The sequence below is a fragment of the Agrilus planipennis genome, unplaced genomic scaffold, assembly GCF_000699045.2.
Source record: "Agrilus planipennis isolate EAB-ADULT unplaced genomic scaffold, Apla_2.0 scaffold488, whole genome shotgun sequence".
In the NCBI taxonomy this organism is placed as follows: domain Eukaryota; kingdom Metazoa; phylum Arthropoda; class Insecta; order Coleoptera; family Buprestidae; genus Agrilus; species Agrilus planipennis.
In genome coordinates this window covers 3219-15003 of record NW_020439199.1, presented here as the reverse complement: position 1 = coordinate 15003, position 11785 = coordinate 3219, and the positions used below count along the sequence as shown (strand labels likewise).

Here is an 11785-nt window from a genome sequence, read left to right as displayed (position 1 = left end):
TAAAACTATAGCCAAATAAAACGATTATGAGATAAAATCAGTTAAATAAAAAGATATTAATTTTTATGAGTTTTATGATAATTTGTTCATCGTCGTTCCTTATTAATTGTTTACATTATATTTTTATTACGTTATCTTGACGCAGTAATGTTTTCAGTAATAATTTTGAGTGTTGTTTCTTTTTTAATGTTAAATAATGCGATACACAATTTGATACGAAATATTTTGTTATGTTTCAATGTTCACCAGATGTATTACGGGTAAAATCGGTAAATTTGTAAGTAATATGATTTTTAGGGTTCCGTACCTTACAGGAAAAACTAAACACTTATAAGAAATCAAACGTTTTTCTCCAAAGGGAATAGGTAATTATTTGTAAATTATATTCACTATTTATTGCAATAATAACCTTTCGCGTCGAATAGTTTTAGTTCGAGTATTGTCTAGAAATTTTACTAGACTAGAAAAACTTTAATTTTATATGAACTTAATGTCAGAGATGTAGTTTCCCAGAAAAATGTCACCCCTTAATATTATTGCAATATTGAAATGGTGTTTTCAGTTTGCGATTGTTTTGCTAATATCTTCTTCAGATGTTATATACCGGTAAGGCAAAATGTTTACATTTCTTTGTCGGCATATTCCTTTTCATGTTGCTATTGGAAGACGTGTGGAGTATATTTTCTGAATCACGCCTATCTGAAAATACTTCACGGTTCTATGAAAACTGTCTTAAACTTACCGAACTCTTAAAATCTTTTGAACAATGCGTTACATCCCTTAAAACTTTCGATTTATATGAAAAGATTGATGAAGGTATTTGTAAGGGTTGTCCTATGTCACGTCGTATTTTTCAATGCTGCCTACTTTTGATGATTACATGTTTGGTTACCGATTCGCCGCTAGTGTATATTACTGAGTAAAATGAATTTCTTTATTTCTGAAACTAAAATACAGCATGTTTATTAGTAATAAAAATTCAAATTATTTTGTGCAAATGTGTTGGTATTCGTTTTCAATATACCTGTTTCGGTTGTTTGCATTCGATATATTATTTAAATCAATTAAGTATCAGTCCCACAAGTTTTAGTTTATATATAGCCCTGTGTCATGTTTTTGTATCATTTTAAACCACGTCCTAATTGAATCGTATCAGTCGAAGCGTTTTAACCATAAATCTATCGATTCTTGGCTCCTTGCCAAAACGATCGTTAACAAGAAACTATGTACTTTTACGTGTACAACGTATGCCAAGGGGTTTTCTTTTTTATCCCCCGTCTCGTTCTCTTTTTCTCGGACCTTTTTTTAATCGCGGTCATGGCACAAGTTGGGAGCACTTTTTAAAGGGTGCTCCATTAATTTTAATTGGTGAAAGTATGTATATATTGAAATACACATGTGTGTATAGGAGTACATTTTGAATCAACACGACTTTTGGATTCATAATTTAAATATTACACACCCCGAAAACTGAAATCGAATTTTGTTTGCGTTTTATGAAACCAAAAAGTTTTCCATGTCATTTTCTTTAAACCAGTTGAACCCGTCGAAATTTGGACGGACGATTGCCGATCTCGATTATGAACATTAGTTACATTTTAATCATGGCGATCCCTGATACCATAACCTAATCTAAGCCTTGGCCTAAACGTCAAACATTTAAATTTAGAGATTACCTATTGGAATGAATACTAAATATGGACATTTAAATTCGTTCACTTTATTGTAAGTTCATCTCAAATAAGTAGGGTGTTTTAACAAAAAAAAAATGACAACATTCTAGATACCGAAAATAGGCATAAAGAGCTCTTCCATCTGTTAATTAGAAGCATTGTTTCCAGAACATTGTATTATAAGATGAGATAGCTGCACCGATCGAGATTTCGATATTGTTTTCATGCTTCAATTGTTTTTTTTTTTCCTTGAAACAAAAGTGTACCGGTTTAAATTCATGTTTTCCTATTATTCTCTTAGATGTAGAAAGAGAGCACACACGTTCGATTTGTTCCTGTAGTGTTGTGATGCTAATAAAAATCAGGACAACAAATCCGTGTGCCGGCTAGCGTCTTTTATGTTACCTACATATACAACCCCCTTCTTTGATGTAAGTTCGCGAATTTATTGATCGGACTGGCTTCGTGGAGAGCTCCTTTTATATTTTAATAATAATAGGCAAAGGCGACCGGATAAAGTGACTTGCAAATAACTTAATGGTCTTTTGAAATCGACTCCTCCTCCTCCTCGTCCTGTTCCTTCGTAACAATCAGGGTCGCCGCGGCGACTGCACCGGGACGTAGAGGGATGCTCATCCGAAATTAATGGAAATGTCAAAACGAAAAATAAACTACTCTTGACCGAAATAATATTGTGTTTTCAGACGCTTTTTTTTTTTTCGACAACCCAATTAGAAAGTTTCTTGGTTTAGTTAAGCAGAAATGCATTGTGTTAATGCTAATTTGTTAGTTTAAAGTTATGAGGACTACAGATATTGCTTATATCGCTTTTGAATGCGAAAATAACATTGTTACTGATTAATTGCCTTTTTCTTATTTTAATTTTGAAATTAAATAATGATTTCTCAAAAATTCTTTAATGAATGAATTTGAAACTCATTGATTGATTTATATGAAGAAGGGAGTCAGGCGAGGATGCCCACTGTATATACACACTAAAGACGCGATAAACATCGTTAAATACAGGACAACTTTAGGGATATATATACAAGGGTAAAAGATTAGTATATTTAGATTTGCAGATGATATAGCAGCACCTAGCAAGGAAGAGTTAGGGATAGCCTTAAATAATATGGAAGCAGTATTGACAAAACAGTATTGTATGAAAATAAATAAAAATTAGACAAAAATACTGGTATGCAAGGGAAGAAAAAGTAGGGAAAGAGCGATTATAAAGGTAGGGGACGAAAAATTAGAAGAAGTGGNTATTCTTTCTAATACTTCTTCATTTCTAACCTTTTCTTTTCCGCCGCGCCCACTGTCCATGTTTTGCACCCGTACAACGCCGTGCTCCAAACATACACCTTTAATTAACATAATATAATAAAATTACTAGGGGCTATTTTTTGTAAAAACCGTATGACATATCAAATAGGGGCCTATTGAAAGGGTCTCAAATAAATAGTTTTGAAGTTATTTAAGAAAATAGCTGAAAAGTAACTACTGAACCTAAAATTTTGAAAAAATACAGAACTTTTTTGTTTTCTTTCAACTACGATGTTAAATTGGTTCTCTGGTTAGGGTTCTGTGCGTCCGAATGAAAAACGGGACCCTGATCACTCTTGAGTTTTTTTGTAATAATTTGGATCTGTCAGAGAAAAAAATCGTTTCCGGTGGTATTATTTGAATATATATACAGTCGCGATTCGTTGTGTTGTTATCGTTTGTAAGTACGTAGATACGAGTGTGGTTGATGATGCAGGCCAATTTGCTCGTTATCTATCAGCGTGGGTAGAATAGCGAGTCGAGGACGGAACGGGATCCTCGCAGGATAATAAGTATATACGAGTACATTGGCGTGAAACCAAGGCGAGCACACTACCAGGATAATGCAGTTAGCGTGGAGGAAATGAGGGAAGTCTGATGGCGCTGCAGCCTAAACCACCGCCGTCGGGTGTTGTAGTCGGTGGTGCAACAGTTTTCAACAGAGTAACAAGTTGAGGAAAACGAATCGATAATAAACCGCTAACTGGAAGCACAGTTGAGGAGCAGGAGGAGGAGGAGGAGGAGGAGTAGGAATTGGTGGAGATTCAGGACATCCGAATGAGGAACAACTGTTTCGCTATTTAGCCGTTGCTGAGCAAAATTAAGCGTCGACTTTACTAAATTAGAATTTGGAAATGAAACAGTCGCAAAAATGTTGGGGTAATTGCATTAGTTAAACACAGGGTGTCTAGAAAAATGTTCGCTCTGGACAAAGCTTGATTTTGGTGCCTCCCTCTCCCACTATTTTTTAAAAATTTTTTATTGTTTCGTAAGAAAACTTATTGATTTCGTGTCACATAGATTATCATCATAAGGTCATCAGTCCTAAGATTAGTTGGACACGCGCCCCTACTCCTTGTTATCCGGACCTAATTCCTAAAACTACAACAACCCACATCCTTAACTATTTGCGAACAGTAATCTAATCTAGGTCTATCTCTACCCCTCCTAACTTCCATTTCTGCCTCTAATATGTCTGTGACTAGCCCTTCATGCCTGAGAAGGTGTCTTATCAACCTATCGCCTATTTCTTATTGACTTCCATAGAGTCCCTTGTTCTCCTAATCTTTCCAATACCTCTTCATTTCAAACGTTCTCTATCCACGGTATCCTCATCATTCGCCGGTAACACTACATTGCAAACGCTTCTAACCTTGTTTTTCCCCGCACTCACCGTCCATGTTTCGCACCCGTGCAGCGCCGCCCTCCAAACATACACCTTTAACAATCTTTTTCGAATTTCTGAAATAACCGTTCGCGAGATAGAAATGACTTCATTTTATTGAAGGCAACTTGATCCTGCGCTATCCTCTGTTTCATATCCCTACTACTCCATTCGTCCTGACTTATCTGACTTCCTAGATACCAAAAATCAGCCACTTCTTCTAATTTTTCGTCTTCTATCTTTATATTCTTTTCCTACTTTTTCTTCCCTTGCATACCAGTATTTTTGTTCTAGTTACGTTGATAACATGAAAGTAATCAATTTTCAATTAAAACCCTTAATTTCGTGTTACGTAATACATAATTAATTATCTTCAGAATATTTTCGCGTTACGTATCGTAGAATTAATGGAGAAACTAACCTAACCTGGTCTGACCCTCGCCTAACCTAATGTTACACAAATACAATANCTAATATCCTTGAGATTGGATAATCTAAAATATTGGATCGATATTGTTTTCCGGGTTCAATGTCATGGTCCATGGAATTTTTAAGTTTCAAATTGATATCAGCACCTACCAAGTCATCACTTTTCCTTCCTTTAGCAAGGAACTAGGAAATTCTATGAATTACGACAAAACTGTCCGCAAAACAATATCGATTTGATATACGTCAGCTGTGTAAAACTAAAAACGACAAGATATTGTGGGGTGCTAATAAACGTCTATAATTCAAAATTCGTAGAAAACGATTCGAAGAACTTCACGTATTAGATAAACCCAAAGTTAAATAAACTATGAATTCTTTTTCTTTCTGTTATTACAATGTGTAAAAGATCAGAAACAAAAAGGGGTTGTAAGTATTTTGATATAAAATTACATTATTAATTGTAGATGTTTATTATCGTACATATTAAGTATAACATTCGCTAACGTGAATAAATCGCTAATACTAAAATTGAAAACTGTTGTGTTCATTGGTTCGCACTATCGATTGTCTACTGTTATATCTCTACAGAGTGATCTTTTTAGGGTTTCAAGGCCTCTACGAACCCTTACAGTTTCTTTACATTAGCTCGTCAATTTGTCCTAAAAGTGATTTTTTTGATTTTGAAACAAATTGTCACTAGTTAAATTATATCGGCTATAATTTCTGGAAAACGGTTTGCATTTTTACGCGATATTTTTTTTCGAAAATTCTGATTGTAATTTAGGCAAAACGAAATGTACTTTGGGCTTGTGCCTCTTCAGCTTCTTGCATGGTTGCTAATTACTAATATTTCGGTTGTTTTTTCTCTCCCTTCTCTTGTCTTCATTCTCTTCTGTCGCCTGGGGGTCGATTGGTCTATCAAAAAACAAAACAAAAAAACAAACAACAATCGATAGGGAGAAATGATAGATCGTATCGAGTATCACGTAGAGCACGCCGTAGATTACGTACAAACGGCGACCCAGGACACCAAGAAGGCTCTCAAGTACCAAAGCAAAGCCAGACGGGTGAGTTGTTCCAACTTAGATTGTAGAAAACGTCACGGACAGTGTTTTCGCTTTTCTGATTTTCGTTTTTCTCTTTTTTTTTTTTCGTCTCACTCTCGTTCCTCTTCCTGTCCATTGTCAATTGTTCCGACCGTTACTGCATTGCAATTACTTGTCTCTGACTTCCTTCCTGATTTTCTTAGGATGGAAAGATCAATAGAGATATTAAATAAAGGATAACGCAGGGTCGAGTCGCTTTCGACAGGATGAAGTGACTTCTATGCTTCTAAAAGTTAAAATTAAAAAAAAAAGATAAAGGTATATTTCTGGGGCGCGGCGTTGTACGAGGGTGAAACATGGACAGTGGGCGCAGCGGATTAGGGTTCCGTACCTTACAGGAAAAACTAAACACTTATAAGAAATCAAACGTTTTTCTCCAAAGGGAATAGGTCATTATTTGTAAATTATATTCACTATTTATTGCAATAATAACCTTTCGCGTCGAATAGTTTTAGTTCGAGTATTGTCTAGAAATTTTACTAGACTAGAAAAACTTTAATTTTATATGAACTTAATGTCAGAGATGTAGTTTCCCAGAAAAATGTCACCCCTTAATATTATTGCAATATTGAAATGGTGTTTTCAGTTTGCGATTGTTTTGCTAATATCTTCTTCAGATGTTATATACCGGTAAGGCAAAATGTTTACATTTCTTTGTCGGCATATTCCTTTTCATGTTGCTATTGGAAGACGTGTGGAGTATATTTTCTGAATCACGCCTATCTGAAAATACTTCACGCTTCTATGAAAACTGTCTTAAACTTACCGAACTCTTAAAATTTTTGAACAATGCGTAACTTCCCTTAAAATTTTCAATTTATATGAAAAGATTGATGAAGGTATTTGTAAGGGTTGTCCTGTATTACGTCGTATTTTTCAAAAGATGATGCCNTCCTACTTGAGTGAGCGATGCGTCCGCGTGGACAGCTGCTATACAATAATACATTTCCATTTACCTCCTTCTCTATATCCATATAAAATATCTATCAAACAAAGAAAATTAAAATTTTCTTTTGAAAAATGAAACCATTCCATCAGCATTTTGTTATGACGTTGTCACGTTCAATTATCGTCAGTAAACCGACTTTACAGACAACCGATTTTTTTAACAATATCCCGACAGTCGTTGTGGTGGTGTGCAATTTTCGAGAATTTCTCCCGGAAAAGGCAGCCACACAATCGTTAAATTTTTTTTGTTTCTCCAAAATTCCTTTTTTCTCCATCGTGGTGTCCGTGTCTTTTCCCAGTATAATCCTGTTTTAAACCGAGGAAATTTCTTCCTCTTTTAGCGGGAAGGCAGACGACAAATGAAGAACTGGAGGAGATGTTGGAGCAGGGAAACCCCGCAGTGTTCACCCAAGGTGTAAGTTCATTTTTGATTAATTTATTTAATGTTGTACAGTCCAGTAATAACGTTTCAAATATCATTGTTTTCGGTGAATAGTTTAACTTTTGATTTGATCCTTTTCGGTGTGAAATTATTCGGTTTTTGTTCCTTGTTGCAGATTATAATGGAAACGCAACAAGCGAAGCAAACATTAGCAGATATAGAAGCTAGACATGCTGACATAATAAAATTAGAAAATTCCATTAGGGAACTCCACGATATGTTCATGGACATGGCGATGTTAGTCGAAAATCAGGTAGGATTTCAAACGTGTTTTCTTAGTTGTAGTAAATTCTGGTTTTCGTTTTTACTGAATGGACCCAAGTCCTTCAGAACTTAATATTTGTAACATTTTTTTTTTTGGTATAAAACCATTTTTTTTTCGTATAAAACTATAGCCAAATAAAACGATTATGAGATAAAATCAGTTAAATAAAAAGATATTAATTTTTATGAGTTTTATGATAATTTGTTCATCGTCGTTCCTTATTAATTGTTTACATTATATTTTTATTACGTTATCTTGACGCAGTAATGTTTTCAGTAATAATTTTGAGTGTTGTTTCTTTTTTAATGTTAAATAATGCGATACACAATTTGATACGAAATATTTTGTTATGTTTCAATGTTCACCAGATGTATTACGGGTAAAATCGGTAAATTTGTAAGTAATATGATTTTTAGGGTTCCGTACCTTACAGGAAAAACTAAACACTTATAAGAAATCAAACGTTTTTCTCCAAAGGGAATAGGTCATTATTTGTAAATTATATTCACTATTTATTGCAATAATAACCTTTCGCGTCGAATAGTTTTAGTTCGAGTATTGTCTAGAAATTTTACTAGACTAGAAAAACTTTAATTTTATATGAACTTAATGTCAGAGATGTAGTTTCCCAGAAAAATGTCACCCCTTAATATTATTGCAATATTGAAATGGTGTTTTCAGTTTGCGATTGTTTTGCTAATATCTTCTTCAGATGTTATATACCGGTAAGGCAAAATGTTTACATTTCTTTGTCGGCATATTCCTTTTCATGTTGCTATTGGAAGACGTGTGGAGTATATTTTCTGAATCACGCCTATCTGAAAATACTTCACGGTTCTATGAAAACTGTCTTAAACTTACCGAACTCTTAAAATCTTTTGAACAATGCGTTACATCCCTTAAAACTTTCGATTTATATGAAAAGATTGATGAAGGTATTTGTAAGGGTTGTCCTATGTCACGTCGTATTTTTCAATGCTGCCTACTTTTGATGATTACATGTTTGGTTACCGATTCGCCGCTAGTGTATATTACTGAGTAAAATGAATTTCTTTATTTCTGAAACTAAAATACAGCATGTTTATTAGTAATAAAAATTCAAATTATTTTGTGCAAATGTGTTGGTATTCGTTTTCAATATACCTGTTTCGGTTGTTTGCATTCGATATATTATTTAAATCAATTAGGTATCAGTCCTACAAGTTTTAGTTTATATATAGCCCTGTGTCATGTTTTTGTATCATTTGAAACCACGTCCTAATTGAATCGTATCAGTCGAAGCGTTTTAACCATAAATCTATCGATTCTTGGCTCCTTGCCAAAACGATCGTTAACAAGAAACTATGTACTTTTACGTGTACAACGTATGCCAAGGGGTTTTCTTTTTTATCCCCCGTCTCGTTCTCTTTTTCTCGGACCTTTTTTTAATCGCGGTCATGGCACAAGTTGGGAGCACTTTTTAAAGGGTGCTCCATTAATTTTAATTGGTGAAAGTATGTATATATTGAAATACACATGTGTGTATAGGAGTACATTTTGAATCAACACGACTTTTGGATTCATAATTTAAATATTACACACCCCGAAAACTGAAATCGAATTTTGTTTGCGTTTTATGAAACCAAAAAGTTTTCCATGTCATTTTCTTTAAACCAGTTGAACCCGTCGAAATTTGGACGGACGATTGCCGATCTCGATTATGAACATTAGTTACATTTTAATCATGGCGATCCCTGATACCATAACCTAATCTAAGCCTTGGCCTAAACGTCAAACATTTAAATTTAGAGATTACCTATTGGAATGAATACTAAATATGGACATTTAAATTCGTTCACTTTATTGTAAGTTCATCTCAAATAAGTAGGGTGTTTTAACAAAAAAAAAATGACAACATTCTAGATACCGAAAATAGGCATAAAGAGCTCTTCCATCTGTTAATTAGAAGCATTGTTTCCAGAACATTGTATTATAAGATGAGATAGCTGCACCGATCGAGATTTCGATATTGTTTTCATGCTTCAATTGTTTTTTTTTTTCCTTGAAACAAAAGTGTACCGGTTTAAATTCATGTTTTCCTATTATTCTCTTAGATGTAGAAAGAGAGCACACACGTTCGATTTGTTCCTGTAGTGTTGTGATGCTAATAAAAATCAGGACAACAAATCCGTGTGCCGGCTAGCGTCTTTTATGTTACCTACATATACAACCCCCTTCTTTGATGTAAGTTCGCGAATTTATTGATCGGACTGGCTTCGTGGAGAGCTCCTTTTATATTTTAATAATAATAGGCAAAGGCGACCGGATAAAGTGACTTGCAAATAACTTAATGGTCTTTTGAAATCGACTCCTCCTCCTCCTCGTCCTGTTCCTTCGTAACAATCAGGGTCGCCGCGGCGACTGCACCGGGACGTAGAGGGATGCTCATCCGAAATTAATGGAAATGTCAAAACGAAAAATAAACTACTCTTGACCGAAATAATATTGTGTTTTCAGACGCTTTTTTTTTTTTCGACAACCCAATTAGAAAGTTTCTTGGTTTAGTTAAGCAGAAATGCATTGTGTTAATGCTAATTTGTTAGTTTAAAGTTATGAGGACTACAGATATTGCTTATATCGCTTTTGAATGCGAAAATAACATTGTTACTGATTAATTGCCTTTTTCTTATTTTAATTTTGAAATTAAATAATGATTTCTCAAAAATTCTTTAATGAATGAATTTGAAACTCATTGATTGATTTATATGAAGAAGGGAGTCAGGCGAGGGTACCCCCTGTATACACACCAAAGACGCGATAAATATCATTAAATACAGGACAACTTTAGGGATATATATACAAGGGTAAAAGATTAGTATATTTAGATTTGCAGATGATATAGCAGCACCTAGCAAGGAAGAGTTAGGGATAGCCTTAAATAATATGGAAGCAGTATTGACAAAACAGTATTGTATGAAAATAAATAAAAATTAGACAAAAATACTGGTATGCAAGGGAAGAAAAAGTAGGGAAAGAGCGATTATAAAGGTAGGGGACGAAAAATTAGAAGAAGTGGCTGATTTTCTTAGGATGGAAAGATCAATAGAGATATTAAATAAAGGATAACGCAGGGTCGAGTCGCTTTCGACAGGATGAAGTGACTTCTATGCTTCTAAAAGTTAAAATTTTTAAAAAGATAAAGGTGTATTTCTGGGGCGCGGCGTTGTACGAGGGTGAAACATGGACAGTGGGCGCAGCGGAAAAGGAAAGGTAATAAGCGTTCTAGACGAATGATGAGGTGACCGTGGATAGGCATAGTTAGAAATGAGGAGGAATTTGAAAGAATAGGAGAACTGTGGAAGTCAATAAGAAATAGGCGAGATAAGTTGGTAGTACACCTTCTCAGTCAGAAAAAACACATAGATTAGATTACTGTTAAGGATGTGGGATGTTTTAGGAAAATGCGAAGATTATCTCACGATAGGAAAAAATGGAGGTGCGTGCCCAACCATTCTTAGGACTTATGACGATAATGATAAAATCTGAAGACTAAAAAATCAAAAATAGATAGAGTTTTATAAATTTTATCGGAAACAAAACACTTTGTTAAGGTACGGAACCCATGCCGTGGTAGTTGATAGCGCGCTGTGCTATTTTTTCTTTTTTATTTTTATTGAATGCCGAATCTTAGTCATAGACATCTGGTGGGGGTTGATGATACATTTTTGTTTATTTTTGATTTTTTTTCAATAAACATAGGTACCAGCAAATATATTTTCTTATATCTTCACAATCAAACTAAATCGGTGCATGTACTCTTCGTGCAGCCAGCAATAATACACATACAATACATTGTTTTTGGTGACTAACAACACAAAACTCATTAACATTACTAATTAAATATGTACAGTACAATCGTTAATCCACTACGAACGCTAGCTATTAGTTTATAAATAACAATAAACGCATTTTCAATTTGCCAACTTCTGTTTTCCGACAAATCGATAGACGATTGAAATAATTTATTAGCCACTTGGATGTGACATAAGCTAATGAATCAATAAGAAATTAATGCTTATTACATCTTAGTCAATAAACATAATTTTTTATGTGCTCTGAATGGAGTTTTATTTTCAAAATGCAGTAGACACTAGATAGGTGTGAACATCGCGTAACGGAAACCCCTCATAATGTAGATAGAATATTAATAATGATACTATGCCGCTGTATACC

At 34.3% G+C, this 11785-nt stretch overlaps 1 protein-coding gene across 1 annotated transcript in view; it reads left to right on the top strand.

Moving 5' to 3' along the window:
* LOC108743446 (syntaxin-1A-like) overlaps nt 1-10438 on the top strand; it is a 22680-nt gene extending 12242 nt beyond the window's left edge. Inside the window, exons 4-6 of the mRNA XM_025978097.1 lie at nt 5769-5879; nt 7180-7281; nt 7424-10438. Of these exons, the coding sequence (XP_025833882.1) occupies nt 5769-5879; nt 7180-7281; nt 7424-7645 (435 nt within the window). The 3' untranslated portion in view covers nt 7646-10438. The remainder of the gene's footprint in view (nt 1-5768; nt 5880-7179; nt 7282-7423) is intronic.
* The last annotated feature ends 1347 nt before the right edge of the window (nt 10439-11785 follow it).